The sequence below is a fragment of the Cynoglossus semilaevis genome, chromosome 13 (assembly GCF_000523025.1).
Source record: "Cynoglossus semilaevis isolate Cse_v1.0 chromosome 13, Cse_v1.0, whole genome shotgun sequence".
NCBI lineage: Eukaryota > Metazoa > Chordata > Actinopteri > Pleuronectiformes > Cynoglossidae > Cynoglossus > Cynoglossus semilaevis.
In genome coordinates, this window is record NC_024319.1 from 17130131 (window position 1) to 17152762 (window position 22632).

Sequence of the window (22632 nt, forward strand, 5' to 3'; positions counted from 1 at the left end):
ATTATTCAATTACACTATTATCGCATCCTGGCGAGCATTTGGCAGGGCTCAAAATGAGGTATACAGTATTTCTCAAATAGTGGGGTGGGTCCCCATGGGGGCATGGGTAGGTGCGGGGGGGGGGCGTCAGGGTCTTCCAATGGAATATGGCACGCAGGACATAATTGTACCACTGCTGTAATGCTTGAATGATAACAAGCCTCCAGTCACTAGGTGGCAGCAACTCATACAGTGGTTTGTACTTACATGTTATCAGGTTCTCAATAGTATTTCAATTCGCCAGGGAGTGAGTCGAAGAGGCGCAGAAAAGAATTGAGAGGTTGCTGGTGCATTGCTTACCGCCATTTTGTAAACAATGCCGTAGGTTGTGAAGCACAATGTTGATTTGCGTCGTTGCGAAAAGAAGAAGTTGGAACAGTTTACAGTCAGTTTACATCTTCGAATGTTCTCATTTTTGAAATAATTTGCTGTAAAGTCGGAGATACTTCTTTTCCACCATAGCAGCTTCAGCCTTCAGTGCTCATTGGCGTGTCCCATCCTTAGGGAGTTTTAGCAAATCACTAGTATTAAAAGATTTTCTCTTCATACTGCCTCTTGGAACTTCCTGTTTGCAGAGTTTGCCTCTCGCAGGGTCGTCTGTGTTGACTTCACAGAATTTCCAAACAGATTTAGTTTTCAGAACGGGAGCCGTTCATGTTTGTCTGAACAGGACATGACGCGGCAGTATAGCGCCATCTCTGGTGAGGAGTACTACTCAACAATTTTTTTCCCCTTGAGTATCGGTGGCTGGCATCAGCATCCTTAAATGAACACCGATACAAGAAAATAAGGCCAGTTTCAGCCCAATACCGATACCTGGTATTGGTACTCGCTCATCCCTATATAATTGTATAACAGTATGCACCAACATAACTGATATAAAGTAGGAAATCTGCCAAATAATACCGACTCCTCTGCTGTATCCTAATGTTTGTTTACACAGACAACAATTACAACTGTTAATAAATGATACAAGACCACGTTGTCACTGGACAGAGCTGACTTCAGTACTGGATTTAACAGCTGAATTGCCCCTGCCACAACAGTCTTGATGGATGAATAACTGCCGCCTTAATTTGTCTTTCCTGGTCCCCCGCCGTCAACCTGGGTTTCAAGTCTGCAACTTTACTCTTGAACAATTAACTGTAGCAAAAGCCACACCAGCAGAAGTCAGCCATCTAGATCGAGGATTTAAACTGAGCTCAGGCTGCCAAGCTTCTCGTTCAGCTTCTTTGTTTTCTTGGACGCGTCAGGTAAGGTGATACACATGATGTATCTGTAAGGGCTGGATAAGAAGCATGACCAAGCTGTTTTTCTCTCGAGCTCAGAGCAAACCTGCCTTTTTGGTAGCAAAGAAAATCTCCGAAAACAACTACAGCTATTTTGATTTATAATTTTGGTTCTGGGGTGAAATGATCGTGATATTTTCAGGAGTAGAGTGGAAGAAGTACAGTGAGATTCAATACTCTTCTATCAATGATCACTGACTTTTAATGAATTTATGTTGATTATTTCACAGGGAGACGGAACTAAATTACCCTGAGCTAGAACAACCATGAATACATAGAAAAACAACAACAACAACAACATTCATATTTGAGACAGGCCCATACACACAGTACGCCAAATTTGTTTGAATGCTGTGGCAACAAAACAAGGCAACACAACTATCTTGCATGCCCAGCTAAAACATGACCACCCGTCCCAGTTATCCAGGCGGGGGGAAAAATTGCACCGCACGATGCAGAACCTTTGTCCCGACAGACTACACTCACTGAGGCATATGTTCGACAAAGTAAAGTAAACAAACAGAATGCAAAAAAGTGTGTGCGCTATCAGAAAGTGTAGTTCACTACGTCGCAAAAGCTTCACAACCCCGACAGCCCTTAAATATATAAATATATATATATTCAAAATATATATGTCGACTATGCTCTGTTGTTACATCAACTATCTTTATGTCCGTTTTCATTGCATCCAGAAACCTTCTCCTTAAGTCTTTTGTCCATTAGGCAACCGCTGTCTCTAAACGATACATCATAGCAGGTCTCACTACCGCCTTACGAACCTTCTATTTCAACTAACAACTGCTATTCTTCCGTCACAAATCACCCGGACGCTCGTCTCCCTCCATCCATTCCACCTTCCCTCCATCCTTTTCTCCATCTCTTTTGAGCATCATAAATTACTTTGAGGGTTGATTCACAGCACCTGAAATCCTCCATCTTTACAACCTGCTACTCATCACAGCTTCCTATTAGCACTTCTCTCGCTCTCATTCACACACACACACACACACACGTGTGTGAATTCCTTCCTTGTCCCAAAGCGAACCTCACCATCTCCAGGACTTCTTCCACCTGCTTCTCACTCTCACCTGAGATCACAATGTCATCCCCAAAACACGCTCTGCTGCACCACCTCATCTGTCATTTTGTCCATCAACCGTAGAGAACAAAAACGACCGTGTCATCTTGACCAACATCCTTTCGTTAACTAATTTCATTAATTAACACCCTGTCCTCCACCTGTCCTTCCGTGGAGATTTCCAGAACGCCTGCCAACAATGCTGATAATTCATGAAATTAAAAATAATACGTCATGCTTTCGGTGGACCAGGCATTAAATGACCTACGTTCTGGTCGTGGTCCGCAGCCCTGTGATTGTGAACCTTTACGTTTTGACACAAAACACATAACAACATGAAGATTTGCCACTGTAGAAGTTTCCATCGTTTCTATGGATGTGCAACATCAGGCCCTGGTTGTGTAATCCCACCATAGCCTGAATTCCATGTATTATACGGCCCTTTTTACACCTGTACTGTGCGTGTATATGTATGTTTGAGAGAGAGAGAGGGAGAGTAAGAGAGAGAAAGGGGGGGGTCGTCAGGGTGGGCGGTAGACAGAATGCGAACCACACCAGGCTGGACCGAACCAGCCACACCTGTAACAGCTCGAGCTGTAACCGTGGGCTGATTGGATGCTCGCGCCCCCAAAACCACAACCTCGAGGGAGGAATCTACGCCACAAACGACACGCGCATACCAATATATATAAAACAGTGGACGGACGAGCAAACTTGTAGCCTGCTACCGCGAACGGGTGATAAGTGTGTGTTTTGGCTACGCAGTGGAGTCCGCTGCCCGCTCCCTGTCACCATTCTGCGTCCATGTCATTTGTCCCGAGTACAAACACACGAAGGCGGGAGGACAGACGGACACAGACAGTAAACTACTCACCTCTTTAGTGTCCACGACGCCTTTCACATATTTCCCGTGCACAGAATGTACGTAGAGAAGACTGCACAGCGTGACCAGCCACAGAATTTTGCCCCAGACCCCCGAGTCCATCTTCGTCTCTCCGCGGCTAACGCTCGTCTGAGCTCTGAGTACAGAAGATGCCTGGCTGCCAGCGGGGGCGCGCGAAAAGAGCGAGCGCGAAAAGAGCGAGCACGAGAGAGAGAGAGAGAGAGAGAGAGATAAAGAAAGAGAGAGAGCGCGTTTAAATATGGTTCTGTCACTGACCCTCAGCAAATATCCGATATAACTCACCTGTACTGATGCAGTACACAATCCTTTGAATCACCATTTTCTAGAAAAGTCTTTGCACAACCTAAAAAGTGTCACAGAAGACAGAATATTAAACGGCCACCTAGCTAGATAGGTAGTTATTCACTTAACTTTACTGAACAAGAAATTAGCAGTTTTGCGTTCTTCCCACTCATTTCCCAACTTACGTTCTATAGACCGGGGATGAGCAAAATATCTGGGTCACGGGCCAAAATGAGGTTCACGGCGGCTCAGTATTGGTTAGATGTAAAATGCTGCTAGAATGTGAAATAATTCAAATTAAGTGTTAAAAAGTAAAACGAAACTTTCAAAGATAATTTGCCACATTTGATGTCTGCTGCCGTTCAGTGGCATCAAAGTGTAATTACAGTTGATTCGTTGCAATGCATGAAACCGAAGCTGACATTTTATCTAATAAATACATACAGTATATGCAGGCTATATATTACGCCTACCTACACATCTGTAAGTGAGCTAGAAAATTCGCATGTTCTAGCTCAGAACACGTACATTTTCAGTTGTGCAGGAGTAGCAGATAACTGGTACTCAAGCCTAGAGTGCCCTCTAGCGGCTGTCAGTGTGAATATAACGAACAAGTCATTTTTCGGTGGTACAGGAGTAGCAGATACTGGTACACAAGCCTAGAGTGCCCTCTAGCGGCTGTCAGTTTGAAAAAAAAACAAACAAACGTGAAATTATATATTTTAACATATACGTTGCAAAACCGAGAAAAGTGTCACTTATAGCCCAGAAAATACATATATATGTACTGTAGAGGTCAGTGCGATCAAGTGAAGTGAAAGTAAAAGTGAATTATTGTTACCGATGCACAGCCCACCACCGTGCTCAGGGCAGTGAGTGAATTCGTACCTGCAACCTTCCAGACATAAGTCCACTTCCTCGACCACTGGCGGAAAACGTGTTGAATTCAGAGGGCTCCCGATCAAAGCTCCTGTCGGATGTAAGATACAACTTGCAGTAATATGATCATATTACAAGAACACTGTTATCTTTTGCTAAATAAAGTAGTGTTCTATCAAAATAGCAGTTGAGACCTCCACAGATCCCTCGGTGGACAGACCACCTCGCCACTTCCTCAGTACAGAAAGTACAGTTAAGAACAAACTTATCACAGTACACCCCAAGGGGTTTTTTGTCTTAGCAAAGAAATACATTTTTAAGACATCGTTCCCTAAACCCACGCCCACACTGTGAAGTGCTGTGCAGATTTTTTACTAGTGAAACTAAATAATTCCCTATTTCCTACTATGCGACAGACACTAAAATACTGCATGAACTTACTTGGCGGTTTCATCTAACAGACACGAATCACAAAGATTCAATTATTTCATATTTTTTCACCACGTAACACAAATCATAGTGGGTTTGGACACAAAGGTCTGCTGAAGGGAGAATATATTTATTAAAATATAAATCAACGAAAATAAAATAATACACATCTCTACACAGTATGAAACCAGCAAAAATAAAACCGATTGGTCTGCCATCAAACTGACCAACCGAAGTAAAAACGTCTGCATTAAGCTTGGTTAATATAAAGTCTCTTATAAATGCACAGGTTTGCACTTCCGGTGTTTTCTCACTCACATGGAAAAGCCTTCGTTTTCAGCCTGCATCGCTTGCTTTTGTTTTACATCTGAACTGCATTTGTCAGTGTGGCGGAGATCACGCTGAACTTCTTCCTGTACTTTACAGCCAAGTACAGTGTTAGTATTCTTACTCGGCATGCAGCAGCTCTGAGTTTGATTCTACTACCACCCCAACTCCCGACCCCAAATGGTGAGTGAGGTGCATTTGGAATAAATCTGTCAAGTCAAGACTACCACTGTGGCACCACTGACAGTTTTTCAAAAAAAAAAAAAAAAAACATTACTTTCCGCCCTCAGCAGCCAACTATTTCAGTGACAAGTTTTTACTTTCCGCCCTCATATTTTTCCATTTGTTCACGCTCGTTGTTCAGGTGGTCGGAACAAAATGCTGTTTCAACAACTGAAGTCCGACACATGCTCCATGTTTAAAGACTATGGATTCGCTGTATTTTGGTAACTGTTGTTTTAATCAGATATAGAAGTGGTCCCCGGCCTCGACTAAGGACCGGTTGGCCAGTACAGCGGACTGGGAGGACCGCATTGATCAGAATGATTGTTAAAGGATCTTCTAGACTCGTCCGAAAGATGTATTATTTTGGAAAAAAATGAAAAAAAAAAAAAATGTCCGAAAGATGTATTATTTTGTAAAAAAATGAAGAAAAAAAAAAAAAAAAAAAAAAAAGGAAATCAATTGTTTCAAGACTGGGTTGGGGACTCCTGATAAAGGGGGCAATCAACAATTATGAAAAGAGATGTGATGTCGAAGTTTCACATACACGTGAATTAATCTTAAGGCTTTCAAACGATTGCGTTTTACAGTCTCAATAACTACCCCTGAAATAAACATGCCGCTTTAATATAACCAACCACAATACAACCGCACTACAGAGCCATTCATGCTGAACACGGCCGCCATGGGTTCGTGTCTGCTGCTGATAGTTCACCTCTGTAAGGTTACCCCAAGTCTAGCTCCTGCTAATCATGGCACACGCAGAGGTTTGGCCACTACTACGCTGCTAAAAAAAAAAAATACATTATTTAAAGCTCAACGGCAAAATCAAACACATGTTCACATCCAGTTCCTTTGCGGGGTCTTTCACAAGCATACGTTTTTACATTATTAATGTATTTCCTGAAACTGAGAGCACGGCCGTCTTCTAGCTTTGATCTAGAACGCAGCGAGAGTCGAACACAGTCGGAGTGTTTTAATAAAATAAGTCCAGTTCAGTTTTGTTTCCAGCTCTGGTTTGGACCTGCGAAATGTGGATTGTATATTCCATTATCGAGGAGAAGAAGGTAACACAATTCTCTGCACCAGTGGGAACTGTACAAGCTGCAGTAAGAGGTGAACATAAATTGTTTAAAATGGAAATGTATATTTTAACCTGCTCCTCTGGCTGCTATTAACAAAGCAGTTTCCTGTCTGTAAATTTGTTTCTTTTTTTTTTTTTTAAATGCAGCAATTCTGTTTTACAAAAAAAAGGCTTAAAGCAGCTTGTAGTCTCTCAGGCAGAGTTGAGACATTTCGGCATAGTAATTATTTCTTCTTCGTGGTTGTGGGTTTACTCATCAGTCTTGAAAAGATACAGTAAAATCTAAGTTCTACGACCTGACACAACTGAGGAGGTTCTAATCCCTCAACCTGAAGAGCTAAAGCAGCAGCAACCCTATGGTAACAGGGCCAAGCGATATATTAACTGCAGTTTCATCTGTCAGAGGGGCTGGCCCTCTACAGGGCAATTGTGTTTAGTGTAAAGTGCTCGGGTGGAATCACAAACAGAAACATAAAGTTTTATGTTATCGAAGTCAACTGTCAGTCATGTCTGCTCTGAGAGTACAACGGATACAAAACCTAACAGTATTCACTTTTGTCTAAATCATTTACTGAATACTCTAAAAAAAAGAAAAAAAAAGAAAAAAAAAAGATTGATGTTCACATTGTTGAATTTCCTTGTTCTTTTCCCATATTTTTGATGGCTGAAACACATTGCAAAAAAAAAGCTGAAACAGTCACAAAGCCCATATTTTGGAGTTTGATGGCTGAAACACATGGCAAAAAAAAAGCTGAAACAGTCACAAAAGAGTGGTAAGATTGAATTCAAATGTTCAGTTGTGAACCAGTACGGATGTCGTTCACCTTTTTTTTCCCTCAACAACAGCACAAGAATTTCATATATGTATATCCGACAATATCATCAAAACATTTGGAGACTCTAGAGAAATTTCGACGCATCATAAAACACAAAACAAACATCGATTGCGCGTGAAGTTTGATCCCTGCGGCGGCACTGCATTCAAAGCCGACATCATTCTGTAAATGATACCAACCCCTGAGCTGAGGAGCACTTCAGGAAACCGTTGTTATTTAACACACTTCTTCACTACATCCACAAATGCAAGCTAAGAGTCCACCATGTTAACTGAACGTTGTACATAACCAGTTGAAGTCAGTAACATCATGTCTATGAAGATTCTCAGTCAGCCAGGTCACGGTCAAGGTTGAAGAGTTCCGTTAGGCAACTGGACGTGAAGTTTTCTCAAGAAGACGTTCGCCTCTCATCCAAGAGGCGGGACAACGACCCCTCAGACTTCTAACGACTGCTAACGCTTCCCCAGATGACCCCCAACGGCGAGAGGTCTTCTTGAGAAACTGAACTCTTCAACCTCAGTAACGTCATGTCCTTCGGTCTGAAGCGTCGAAGGGCCCACCCTGACTATTATCAGTGCAAAGTTCCAAAGCCAGCATCTGTCATGGTAAGGTGATCTGTTAGCGGTAACTCTCACTAAAGTGGAGGCGCAATTAATACTAAAACATACGTACGATTTAAAGTGACACATCCCCACCATCCATGGAATGTCAAGAACTGAGCTGCCTGGAGCAACATTTGACAACAGAGACTCGTCAAGCAACACCAACGGTCAACGATTAGTGTCCTCGACTATAAACAGTTATTGCAGTTCTACACGACACCCTGTCTCAGCTTTTGAGGATTATTTTGGAGGCATCAGACAAGGAACAGTGCTTGTTTTGCAGTCGCATCCTGAAACATGAACTGCAGATATAACTGCAAAAATAGTTAGTGTTAATGTGAACAGACATAGAGGTCAATATTAAACACTAAACAACATCATTCCCTAGGTCTGTGACGATAATATATTTTGCTGGACGATACTGTATATTGTCCCACAAATGATTGCCAATAAACGATAATATTGTCAGCATTATTTTGAGACCAAATTAGCAAAATGATCAACTTCATTTTCATTTACTGTGTGATCGATGGATTTACTGATTAGCGTCCCATCCTCTAATGGCGTCTGCACCTGCTCAGCTACAGCATTTTTCGGGAACGCCTTTTGACATTTGTAAGAATGAGACTGAAGAAATGAACTTGATCTGCCGCTGACACCGTGAGGACACGACAGCACGAGGACATTTGTCTGACAAAGTCAACAAGTAGCAAAGCAGCTTTAAAGGCAGCACCGCTCAATGCATTTTTTGCATTAAAAATGGGCAGAACACGGAAGCAAAGAAAACAACACCACCTTAACACAGGCGTGAGCAAACTAAGGCCCAGGGGCCGGAAGCGGCCCGTTTGGCTTTTTTAATCCGGCCCGGATTAATTGTCCAAATTATATAAAATTTATTTATATTATTCTTATACTTTTACCTTTTCCCTGCAATACCCACGTTCTCCCAATAGATGGCATAGAAAATGATTTGCTGGCCATTTTTTTTGCCTGCTGCTGGACGTTATCATTAGCTGATAACACTAGGTTTTGGCTGTTACGATTACACACACTTCTGGTGGCTTCTACTTGGTAAAAGAAGAAGGGAAAATAATGTGTACAGAGAAAGTTTAAAGTGGTCTGGGCTAGCTGGAAGCTCAGCTTCTGTGCAGCTACTCTCTTCGTCAGTGTCTTGAGTGTAGTTTTCACAGTGAGAGGATCAGGGAACTATAATTCTCGAAGTCTTCTTAAGGAAAATACAAGTCCTGTTGGAAGCATATGACACTGCTATGGGCACATGTGTTTAGTGTACTGAGAAAAAAAAATCTCTCTTACGCAGTCTGCAATTATTACTAATCAATAAAATGCACTCTTCCCATTCAAAATATTCCAACCACAGAATAGCTTAAAGCAGCATCTATACAGTACTCTGTGTATACACAGCTGTGGCTAAAGACTCCGAGGTAAAGTATGTTAAATATTTGAAAAAGTGGAATGAACAGCATCGGATGAAATGTAGCACAAACACGAACCGACGTATACATCAGTTATGAATCATGGTTTCCCACTAAAGAGGATAAAATATATTATTATAAAAATATAATACTGCTACATGCGATTAAAAAAAAAAAAAAGAAAAAAAAAAAAGGTGAATACAACGTCAACGGCAGCAGATGTGTTGCTCCGGGACTTTCCAGTTTGAGCCTGTCCTTGTTGTGTTAAAGCTAATCCCTGTGTGCAGCATCGGAGGCTAAACAGCTTTAATGAAGAAGAAGGGCTTGTAGTTATTGGGTGCGATTTAAAGCAGCTCTCTAGTGTCAAGTGGTTGTTTTGATGGGGGATGACTTCATACGGATGCGCGCGCACGCACACAATCACGGCAGTGTCCATCAACATCTCATTAGGGCTCAACCATCGCCTCGCTTTAAATTATTCACCCTCTCAAGGTTTGTCTCAAGAACCTCCAGCCTCTGTGTTATGTGCCAGTCGGCACTGTCTGACAGCCGCTCTGATGATAATGTGCGTCAACACACCCGTGGGCCAGAGCTGGTCAAAGATCTGAAGTCTGATCTCTGTGGTATTTAAAACACGGCCATTTTAAAGAGCGAGGCAGCGCCGTCTTCTTGACGATGATGATCTTCCATCCCCCGTCACCGGCACCTACCTGTCTTAATTTGATTTATTCTTTTTTTTTTTTTTTTTCTCCTTCATTCACTCCTTAAGTGAAAAACGTTTAAATGAATAAAGCCCCTTGTTCAGGCTCCAATACCTCCGACATCGCCATTGTTTTGGGCTGCAACGGCGACCAAGTCCTCTCCATCGGCAACACCGACTCCATGTCCAACAGCTTGCTCTCCTCCTTCCGTGCGTCCAGCAAAGACGGGGTCATCCTCCGCTTTGGTGTCTCGCACACCCATCTTGGTCCGTTCCAACTTTCGATGCTTCCTTGGCTCCGGAGGAGTTTCCTTCTGGGTGAAGACGGCGCGAATCCGCTCCACGCAGACGTTGGCAGCCTCCCTCGTTTCCTTGGAGAGTTGCGAGAGAGTTAGGAAACCATGGGGGAGGTCGTCCACCACACACAGCGTGACTGGCTGCTCCAAGGACCGTAGGCGCTTGGCAAACATGACGGAGTCATCCAGCATGGGGTCCAATGCACAAGCCTGAGTACGGCAAGAAAGGTGAGGGGGAAAGTGAGAAAAATAAATTAGTATTCCCTTCAGATATGGTGACAGGTTTAATTAAGATTCAGATTAAAACGTCTTGCTAACTCACCTGCTAAATTTAAATCAGCACTTGATTTTTACACTATCAACCTTTTTTTTTTTCAGTGAGTAGTCCTGCAAACTTAGAATCATTTTTCTTAGTCAAAAAAAAAGCTTTAAATCTAAGATACTGATTTGAGCAATCAGATCAAGAAATAGCTATGGATCAAATATTACAAAGACAAATCTCCCGGAATTCAGCATTAAATTTTGTATCTTCATAATTTTTTTACATATAAACGTCTAATTGAGGTTCACAGAGAATTCCTCCTTATGTGAATTGTTATCAAAGCACCGATGAAAAAAAAATCTGAAAACCTCGGTTTATGACGTCCTCGACCTACGATGTTTAGCGGTTACATCAACGTCTGCTATAAATTTAATAAGAAAGTCTTGTTCCATCATGCCAACGTACGGTTTTAAAACAAATTTCTAAAGGCAACTAGATGGTGAGCGAACAAATATCTTGTCACATGACTCGGCTTTGAAGACGGCTTTGTTGGTATTCGCCGGTTGTACGCAATACATTGGATTGCGTGAGATTTGCTGTATTTGTTGTTGTTTTTTTTGGCTTCCAAGCGTAAGTCAGACTCTTCTGGTGTTTTTTTAGCTCCCAAGCGTAAGTCAGACTCTTCTGGTGTTTTTTTTTGTCCTAGTTTATCATGTCACCGGCGCGAAATTAGAATCGCTTTTACAGAGTGTTGCCTCGTAGTGATTCAGTGAAAGTGAACTGCTCGTCATTGTGACACAGCACACCACGGCGCGCAATGAAATTCGACCTCCGGCTTTTTACCCATTACTAAAGTGAGCAGGGGGCTGCTGAAGCACCCAGGTAGCCATGCTCAGTATGTGGATTCGAACCTGAAACCTTCCGGACCTAAGTCCGCTTCCTTAACCACTAATCCACCGCTGTCAAAAAAAAAAAAAGCGAAGTGATGATGGCTACAATAAAATATAATAATAATAAAGACACCGTAGCTGGTTCAGACTATATAGTCACTTGGCTAATAAGGCTGTGCTATTTATTAACACTATTGTTAGTGTTTCAAAGTTCTTGTCCCACTCACCACTAAATGAATGGGAGGCAGCCCTTTTAGTAAGCTATCAGGGGCCAGAAGAGGAGAGCAGAAGGGCTCCTTGACCACCGGTGAGCTTTCCACACGCATATTGGGCAGATGTTCGGAACGCAACGGTTCAAATCCGGAGGGATACGGCCCCTGTTCTGACCCTTCCTCTCCAGCAGGTGGAGGTATGGCCACTGCGGCCAAATCAGTGGACAAAGAGGCTTCTGGATCCTTGGCGAGGAAAAAATTTACCTCTTTTGGCTAGGAGACAAAAGGGACAAAGAGTTGTTATTATTATTATTATTACTTATGTACACAGAAACAACAACGTGTCCTTGTGAAAGTCTAAAAACCTTGGCTGATAGCCCGAGATTATTGGCAGAACATGGCCTGTTTTTTCCAAGAGGAAAAGGTTCATTTAAAGTACTGTCAGTTATGCAAGGTGTTTATCTAAAGGCAGTAACTATTGTTCATTTTTTCCAGGTCATTCTTATGTAGTTAGATTTTATAATCAAAATGCAGATAATAGCCATGCCAGATAATTATCGGCCCTATATTAGGAAATGTTATGATGTCATAACATTTCCCGTTATGACATCATAACAGTTTTCTGATTTGGCTTGAACAACTTGGCAGTACGTTACACAAAACCCATAGAAATACGAACTACAAGATCGAGAAAATGACAAACGGAAAATGGAAAATGGAACTATCGTCACCATGTGAATGCAATGCAACGTGAAGGTATTTGTTAACAGAACAAGGCAGCGGTAGTGTGGGTCAGAGAAAACCTACAGTGTCTTCAGAGAGCTCTGGTCCGCTGCACGAGGTGTAGCTGGTGTTGTTGTATGTGCCTGGCAAGTCCTGGCAAGACTTGGAGGGAAACTCTAAGGACCCGGAGGCTGCGGCGGAATCAGCCTGAGGAGCAGAGATGGATGCCTCTGAAATGCTATTCCGCACTGCATCTAAAATAATGAGTAAAAACAGTTGAAAAAAAATGTAAATTAGCAATGGAACTGATGGAAGTGTATGTTCGATTTAACAGGTCGATGTAAATGTCTTGGTGGCAACGGTAAGCGGAAAAAATGGTTCTGTTCTGGTAGGATCCGGAACGAATTATAAACCTTGCATTTTCAATATGTAATACACAGCTGTATGCAAGTTCAAACTTACGGGGAAAACCCGAGTTACGCCACCACAAGGAACCGAATCCTGTCTTAAGTCGAGGACCCCCGTGCATATATTTATTTCACTTTTTGTGTATTCTATACCAATGGTTCTCAAACTGTGGTACGCGTACCACCGGTGGTACGTGGGGAACGTTCATATTTTCACATATTTACATTTTCAACTGAATAAATCTGAAACATACCTTGCACAATTAATACAACATTTAAACATAAACATCTGTATAAACATCTCTCCTGTGTGGTGGAAGCTAACAGGGAAGGCCTATGTTGCTATATGCTAATGTTGGTCATCATGGTGGTACTCAGAGAGCTCAATGTTTTCTCAGGAGTATAAAAAGTTTGAGAACCACTACCATATCTGTGTACCAGGTAAGTGTGACAATAAAGGAATTAAAAAAACCAAAGGAATAAACTGACTCTTTTGGGGTCATACGTAGAGCCACCCTTAAGAAAGTCTCTTCGTTGTAGAACAGCAAAGCAATAAACTGACTCACTGATTGAAAACCACACTACCTAAAAGGGCTAAAAACTACAGATACATTCTGATAGAATATAGATAGACATTTATCTCCATTTCATCCGTCTTTTGCCTGAGTCCTCAGCAGCAAAAACGGCCTTGGTACAGTATATTCCACCCCACGGCTCTAAAATGTGAGACTATTGGCCGTTTTCCACTCACATCAAACCACCAAGTTCACACCTAATATTCCATACAAGTCACTACCACATAAAGCCACAGTCAGTGGTGTTCCTGTACCTGCTGGCAGCCCATCAGCACCAGTGGAAGAAGCCAAGGAAGTGTTTGAATCCAGCAGAGAGTGGAACCAGCCGGTGGCTCCCAGTCGTAAATCTCGCAGTAGTCCAGCTGTATCTCTTCTCGCCAGACCCAGAGCGCCGGCTTTCTCTACCTGCTTCTCAGTCTGTGGCTCATTGCCTGGACATGGAAACACAACGAACGGTGACCGATTAATGGTGGATGTGCAATTCATATCAAATTCATTTTGTCTAATGCTTGTGTAAAGCACTGGTTCCCAAAGACTGGGTCGCGACCTAAGGTGGTTCGCAGGAGTTGTTGTTTTTTTTGGGGGGGTCGTTTTGCGTTATGTTTCCCAGGAGTTTCACGACCCAAGTCTGGAATCACAAACATGAAGGTTTGTGACTTTTAAAATATGGGTCCCCAGAAAAAAAGTTTGGGAAGTATTGAAATAACATAACTAAAAATATCGAGTGATATGACAATGATAATATTAGAATAAGAGACCACCCAGGAAATAGTATCACTGCTGTCAACTTACAATTACCTCTATATATAAAACACACTGTAATGATAGGCAAAAAACACTATTAGTGGTAAGTCATGGTATTAAAAGGAAATATATAGCAGACAACATCCTGCTTTCTTTGTTGTTTTTTCTAAGTGGATCCCTCAAGATACTTGCTCTTCATTTTGTCATTCAAATCCTCGCTAGAAACAATAGCAGCAAAAAAATAATTTCAATTAATATATTCATATATCTGTCTCTTAAAACAGTTCTATTTCAAACATCCTTTATCCAATAAACCCACTATAAACAAGAAGGGGCCCAGAGTCCATCCTTAACCCATCATTCACTCCAACTGCACACCCCGTGGCCTGCTGTTGTCATCCATTTTCTGCACCACCCTCACATATTCCTCTGCCGCATTCTCACACTGTACAATGCTACAAAGCAAATAAATAAAAAAATAAAAATCTGTTGTGTTCTTTCTGGGCATGAAACCAAATAGACTACTCTTGCGTGTCAAACTCTCCTAGCCTCATCACGCATAATGACAGACATTATAACGATGTAGTTATCACAGCTCTGCGCATCACATTTTTCTAAATTACACTTCTTCCTCATTCATAAGGCATCTCCTCACTTCACAGGACTGTACAGAACATTTTTTTTTTCCCCATCCTTTTTAAATCTACCTTAATTTCCCCACGGCTAATTCCCCTGCAGTCTTGGTTTCCCATCTGTCCTTCATCTGTCCTACTCTCGCTCTAGTTCTCCTCATTCATCAGCACCGAAAAGAACTCCGTTCACTAACTCGAAAGATTCAGCTCACTTCTAAACTAACTTTATCACCTAAATGTCCTTTCTGTTCTTCACAGCTTTTTCTTTCGGTTTAGCCAGCAATACCATTCCCTCCTCCTTCTAACATCTTTTTAGCCATGCTTCTAGCCACAGTCCTCCTGTCTGTCTTCGTCTTTTTGACTGCCTGTCTTTCATCCACAATGTATATTCTTTAGCATTCCTTGTCTTCCTTCCCCTCACCTAAGAAATTGGTTCTTCCTGTGGTAAAACCTCACTACCTCTAAGCGTTTACTTCCTCTATGCCCCTTAAGTCCACGACATTTTGTCTTTACTTTTCCACATTTGATTAATCAGACATTGAAATCATTGGTTTTTTTTAACCCGATTGCCCCTCCTGGAGCAACTTTAACCATTTCCAGGCAGTAGGCAGGAAGATTCCAAATTAATAAAAACATTGGGACGCGATGTTAAACTGTAAGCTGTTGTGCCAATATGGTATTACCATGAGGTTTATTTTGCTGTCGCGAGTGGCGTGGGAGTATCGCAGCCATTGGAAAGGTGTAAATGAATTACATGAAGTGCTACATTCATGATCGGGTTTTTTTCTATTTTTTTTTTACACAAACGTCATGTTAAATAGAATTAGTCAGAGACTGAACTTTCTTTTTACTTCTTCCTTCACGGGTTGCTGCAGTGGACCGTATTCTTTTATCTCAGTTTAATTCATGCCTCATCATTAAAATTATAATAATAATAAAAAAATAAAAAAAAAAACCCTTCACCAAGTTAACAAGCCTTTTGAGGTCGACTCCTATTTCTTACCTCCATCATCCAAGCAATCTTCCATCTGTCCTCAACACATGTTCCAACCTTAAATTTACTACATCATTAAAGTTCTTAACTTTTAACTATTTAAGCCCTGGCCATTCTTTTCACTGCGTATCCTCACCTCATCTGTGTTAGCTTTGAACCACATCCAAAATGTCTTATCTTGGCATACTGAAATTCCCACCTAAACACTGTCAATTTCAATTTGATCAAATATATTTGTCCCCTTTCACTGCAGACCTCCAACCTCTGTCGAGTCACATACAACAATAATTAATAATATTTTAGCTTCTAAGTGTAGACATGAATTGACATGACGTATAAATTAGTAATCAGTAATGATAGATAATGCTAACTGGTTTTAGTTAGCGTTAACAGTTTATATACATGGCCCTTGTCAAACTCCAGAGTCCAAATTTTGCAAATATATGGCTAGTTTTTCTTTGTTTTATTGAGGAAAAAAATGTATTACAGTCTGTTCAAATTCATTACTTCTGGTGAGAGCCCTCTCAGCACTAGACTTAAACAACTGTAATCTTGTTTGACCACCATTGTAGCTTGTGTGTTTTAATTTTCGTCCCGATTCATTTGTTTGACAGTTTGACACCCCTATGTGTAACACGTATGGGACGCAGACTTCCACCAAAGATCTTTAAATACGCAGATTCGCTCCTACCTGCGTAGGCACCGAGACACCTGGTGAGCACACTGAGCGGCAGCAGGGGATCCATAAGCGTTAGCAGACGGGAAGGTGACGCGTAGGCAGTGAGCAGGGTAGCTGGATAGGCAGCTACGACGCCATCTGGCATTCGCACACCAAAGGCACCGGCACGCATTGATGTCGTCAAACACAAATTCCCTCCAGCGCTGTCCCCGGCCAGACAGACTTTTTCTCCAGTCCATCCTGGTGAGATAAAAATAGGGGTTCGAGAAAATGTGTCAAACAGGCAGGGCAGAGGGGGGGGACTCAAAATGAATTAGTGTGAAAATGGCAATAGGCAGACCAGTGAGCTTGTAAAGAGACACACAGGTGATTCAGATTTTTTTTTTAAATCCTTCCCTGTCACATCATTTTCGAATATTAAGCTGCAAGCTCGTAGTACAAGTTAATCATAAAAATGTCATTATACGCAAACACAGTGAGAGTAAAAGGATTCTTCAACACATTTGAAGTTTAAATGAGTTAAATCATCAGTTAGTGGGTCTCTTAATTTGTATTATACAATCTATACACCAAAAACAAAAGCTGTTAGCATTTTAACTTTCCCAAAGAAGTTGGGAGTTTTGTTTTTAGTACCTAATAGATGAGGGTTTCTCAGAGCCCAGCAGTAGGCATAAAAACATTCCTCCAATGCCCTGGGGAAGGGGGCCTCAGGGGCCAGAGAGTAGTCAACTGACAAAATGGGGACACCAAGATCCTGGGACCAACTCTTCAAATATGGCTGCAAAGACAGAGGACAAGAGAAAAAGGGCTGTGGGTTTTCTTATTTGAAAAACAATAGCATTAAACATATATGTATATATACACACGTATGTACATATATGTATACTGTGTATATATATATACACATATATACGTTCATATACATACATACATATATACGTACACGTGTACGTGTACGTACGTGTACGTACGTGTACGCCCACGTGTACATGTACGTACATGTACGTACGTACACGCACGTACACGTACGCACGTACGCGTACGTACACGTACGTACGTACACGTACACGCGCGCGTACGTACGTACGTACACGCGTACACGTGTACGTACGCGTACACGTACACACACGTACGTACTCACACGTACACGTACACGTACGTACGTACTCACACGTACGTACATGTGAGTACATGTACGTGTACATGTAGGTACATGTACGTGTACATGTAGGTACATGTACGTGTACATGTAGGTACATGTACGTGTACATGTAGGTACATGTACGTGTACATGTAGGTACATGTACGTGTACATGTAGGTACATGTACGTGTACATGTAGGTACATGTACGTGTACATGTAGGTACATGTACGTGTACATGTAGGTACATGTACGTACATGTAGGTACATGTACGTACATGTAGGTACATGTACGTACATGTAGGTACATGTACGTACATGTAGGTACATGTACGTACATATATACGTACATATACATACATACATACATATACATACATACGTACATATACATACATACGTACATATACATACGTACATATACATACGTACATATACATACGTACATATACATACGTACATATACATACGTACATATACATACGTACATATACATACGTACATATACATACGTACATATACATACGTACATATACATACGTACATATACATACGTACATATACATACGTACATATACATATATGCGTACATATACGTACATATACATATATACGTACATATACATGAACATATACGAACATATACGTACATATACATACATATACACGAACATATACGTACATATACATATATACGTACATATACATGAACATATACGTACATATACGTACATATACATACATACATCTACATATATATACACACACACAGTATATAAACAAAAAAAAACATCAGTCCCGCTGATGCTGTATGTCTGGAATCTTTGCCTTTTAACCCTATGTGGTTACAACACTTTGTCCTAGTTTATTAGAAATACAGTGTAGATTCAGTGTTTTCCTTCTAAGCAGTGCCAGGGAGCTTGAACAAAAACTTTTCATGGTCAAAAAAAACTACCACCGAGAACTGAACTAACACGTTACAGCGATCTTTCCACAACATCAGCCGGTGCCTGACAGTTCCCTGACAAAGCTGAAGAAAAGCACGGTGATTGCCTGCACGTCGCCTTTCAGACCACCGCTTCGGTATGACAACAAATTGTCAACAACACTGTCTAATAGCGCAGTCCGGTACGATAAATTTTCGTAGCATGACGGCTGTTGCCAAACCTGGCAGATAGTCAATGATTTGCTGGTTTGCTACACTTGAAATAAAGCAGCTACGGACTTGTGTAAACTCATTAGTGTAGTGAGCACGATAAACATGACCTTCATGAGTCATTCAATATTTATTGCACAGAAACCACCCCCAAAGTACCACATAGTAGTAGTATAAAGAGATGTAAATGTGCAGTTATGGTCAATTGTGCAGAAAATACAGAGACCCTGTGATGTCGGTTTTTCATAGAGATGACACGAGTGCAGCTGTGATACACAGTAAAAAAAAAAAAAAAAAAAAAAAACACAATGGACACAACAGGCCTCTGCCCTAAAGCAAATGTTCCATGTGCTCGGCACTCTCCCCTGCCCTCATTTAAGGGATTGAGACTACAGAGATAAGTCTAGAATAACATGAGATAATTAGACATTTTAATAAAATTCTTTGATGATGATAATGATTTGATAATGATTTGTTTTTTTAGTTCGCATGGTTTTTTGTCTTTGCAGATGGCCGGCTGATAGACAGAGAGATAGCTAAAATATCAACAGGCTCTCAATTGGTCGGTGGTATAGACAAGTTCGGTAGGTAAAACATTATTATTGTTATTATGTGTCTCACAGATATTTCTTATTATTTATTTATTCTTACTAAAAATGTCCTAATTTATTAACTAAATCAGTAATAGGTGAACATTTTTTAAGAGCCTCAATGTCAAACTAGGGTTTTTCCATAAACCCACACACGTGAACTCTGCTAGTACATGATGTTGGAATAAATGTTTGATGTTTTCATTTTGTGTTCTATTGTCACCTGCAGTGAGTAATACAAAAATAATCATCATTCAGATCAATTTCCTTTTTGACACCAGCTGAGGAGCCCCCATCTTACCTCGTGTGACTTGGAGGTCTGTGCGACGAAGCCTCCTCCGTGGAAGTGGATTAGCAAACAGGGAGAAGGCGGGAGGCGTTTAGCCTTCAACCCCAAAGACAGAGAAATGGCACCTCCCTCAGAGCGGGAGAGGGACAGAAGGGATTCACTGTCCTACGAAAAGTGAGAGCAGAGTGACTTGTATGAGAGGATGAGCAGATATGAACGATGTGTCATTAAGCATCAGTTGGCCGATCCTGGCCCGTCAACCCAGTCCATGCAGAGGATGAGCCGATACGATGTGTTGGCGATCCTGGCCCGTCAACCCAGTCCATGACTGGATTCCAAAATAAACATCAAATAATAATGTGAGACAACATGATGTGATTTTCATTTAATTTGCTGTCCGGTCCAGAAGAATTCTGACCCTCTGACAAATATAGTTGGTGACCCCTGCTATACGTTAGCACAGCTAGAACTCTGTTGCTTTAACCTTCATAAAAGCGAACCTAATGGCAAACTGAGATCTATGCTGATTTCTGAAGAACTGACCCAAGACTGAACAGTACATTAACCAAAAAAATGGATATTGTATTATAGCATTATTTTTTATTTTTATTACAGATTTGCATTCTGTTTTTTTTTTTTATAAACCACCGCTGTATGCTGCCAATATTTCTACTGGACATTTTTGTCAGTTTTGCCAAATATTTCTTTCTTTGTCACCTAATGTCACTGCGGGGTGTTCTTATAAGCTATTCTTTTTTTTTTCTGTCGTCTTAAAACTTTCTTTTGCCGCAAAAAGACATTGTAACGAAATGGGGGACATCGTTATGAAAATCCACCGGAAACACACATAAACCAGTGTGTACACAAAAACAACAATCAGAATCTAATTATATAAATAAAATGTCACTATGCAACACTTTATGACCATTGCAAAAGCAAAAAAAAATTGCATCATGGACTGTTACTAAGTTAAATAATCACCTTTTCGCATCCAGCATGACGTCACTAAGGCGACAGTGTCCCTTTTCACAGTTGAATCGCAAAGTTAATTTGAGCATATGTTAATTTGGGCTGAGGTATTAGATCGGACGAGATATATGTTTTTTTTTTGCGAAATCCTGACCCACAACCCCCGCTTACTGAAATACTATTGATAACCTGATAACATGTATATCTTTATCTGTACAAACCACTGTATGAGTTGCTGCCACCTAGTGACTGGGGGCTTGTTATCATTCAAGCAATACAGCAGTGGTCCACTTATGTCCAGCTTACCATATTCACTATGTAAGACGTACTGCACTAGCATAAGGAGAGTCAGCAAAATGTTGCTAATAAAATGAATAATAAATTACCTGTCCTTCACGTAGGTCGTAGGAGATGAGCCTCATCTGAACTGGTGCAGTGCCAATGTGTGCAGATGGTGGAGCTATCGTTACAGAGACCGCCTGATTGGCTGCCAAGGGAAGGTCAAAAGGTACGGGGGGCACCGAAATAGCCCTGTTCACCTTAACTGTGGTGGAAGTCATGCTAGCAAGACTCTAGACAAGAAAAAAAGAAAAAAAAAAATCAGCAAGGGATGGAAATATTGGAGTAAAACAGAAAAAGAGATCGTAATTAAACAAGGTCAGGTCAATTAAAACAATGGAAATGCCTGCTTACGGATAGAACCTCCGTCTCTGTAATGTTCCAGAAAGTCTTCCAAAAATGAACATCCAGGTTCTGTATAATACGTTCGAATTCTGCTCCCCTTAACTCTGGGTCAATGGCGTACTTCCCTGAGGTGAAGAATGAGCTGGCTGCTACACCTACAGTACGGAGGGACAGGCGGAGGTGGGGGGGTGGGGTGGGGTAAAACAGTTCAACATTCAGAACAACAGGTGTTGTGAGACGTGTGAGTGATTAAAATATAAATAAAAGTGACTTGCAAAGATAGATGGTAAGAAGAATTGAAGGAAGGAAAACAAAGATGGTGATGACAGATTGACAAAGTTGTTGTGAAAAGATGTGTCCTCATCCCCAGTGTCTAGTATTAAATCTTTTACACCACCTGTTGCAAACTGTGACCACAACGTGAGCGAATCGTGAGAGGTAAGGACATGAGGAGGGTAATAACTTGAGGTAATAGATTGCTATGGAAGACAAAACCCATTCTCCAACTGTTGAAACTGAAGTGTTAAAACCGGAGCTCTTCCCACGACTGCCAAGGTGATGTGATATATTGATATATATATATATATACGATTTTTCAACAGAAATTAATTAAAGTAACAAAGGAATATTATATTAATATTCTGCATCCGTGCTGAGGCAAAAATCTCTCACTAAAGTTTTAGAAGTAAATGGGCAAAGTGACACAGCCAAGTAGACGAGAAAGAAGGTTGGTGAACAAATTGAAAAAGCTAAGGTAATTGGGAAGAAAAAAAGAAAAAAGTTCATCTCTGTAGGAGAGAATATTCAACATTATTTTTGTCATGACATCAAACAGCATGATCACAAAATGTGACCACCGTCGTGTCGTGTCATTTAGCCCTGATGCATGTCACTGTTTAGCCTGACCTGCGCACTAAATCGATTTTTATGTCAAAATGTGTACTGAACAGATTGACTGTCTCAAAAAAAACAACATATATCAATATATATATATATATCAATATCAATATATAGATCTATATACATACATATATACTGTATATATACATACATATATGAATACATACATATATACTGTATATGTACACATATATACATAAACATATACACATACATATATGTACACATATACATATATACATAAACCTATACATATATACACACATATATATACTGTATATATACAGTATATATACATAAACATATATACACAGTATATATACAGTATATATATATACATATACATATATATATATACATATATATATATATATATATATACATA

At 40.8% G+C, this 22632-nt stretch overlaps 2 protein-coding genes across 6 annotated transcripts in view; both read right to left on the reverse strand.

The window, feature by feature from the left end:
* The window catches only part of tmem145 (transmembrane protein 145), a 33501-nt gene extending 29772 nt beyond the window's left edge, over window positions 1–3729 (reverse strand). The window contains exons 1-2 of the mRNA XM_008323977.3: window positions 3593–3729; window positions 3281–3446 (exon numbers count right to left, since the gene is read on the reverse strand). Coding sequence (XP_008322199.1) covers window positions 3281–3391 — 111 coding nt within the window. The 5' untranslated portion in view covers window positions 3392–3446; window positions 3593–3729. The remainder of the gene's footprint in view (window positions 1–3280; window positions 3447–3592) is intronic.
* A 5218-nt stretch (window positions 3730–8947) lies between these two features.
* Window positions 8948–22632, reverse strand: part of lipeb (lipase, hormone-sensitive b) — a 25839-nt gene continuing 12154 nt past the window's right edge. For all 5 annotated transcript variants that reach the window (XM_025061694.1, XM_008323970.2, XM_025061695.1 and 2 more), the window contains 9 exons: window positions 21357–21502; window positions 21050–21235; window positions 19707–19859; window positions 17152–17296; window positions 16531–16758; window positions 13724–13900; window positions 12572–12741; window positions 11780–12037; window positions 8948–10610 (listed from right to left, as the gene is read on the reverse strand). In XM_025061694.1, coding sequence (XP_024917462.1) covers window positions 10206–10610; window positions 11780–12037; window positions 12572–12741; window positions 13724–13900; window positions 16531–16758; window positions 17152–17296; window positions 19707–19859; window positions 21050–21235; window positions 21357–21502 — 1868 coding nt within the window. In that variant the 3' untranslated portion in view covers window positions 8948–10205. The remainder of the gene's footprint in view (window positions 10611–11779; window positions 12038–12571; window positions 12742–13723; window positions 13901–16530; window positions 16759–17151; window positions 17297–19706; window positions 19860–21049; window positions 21236–21356; window positions 21503–22632) is intronic.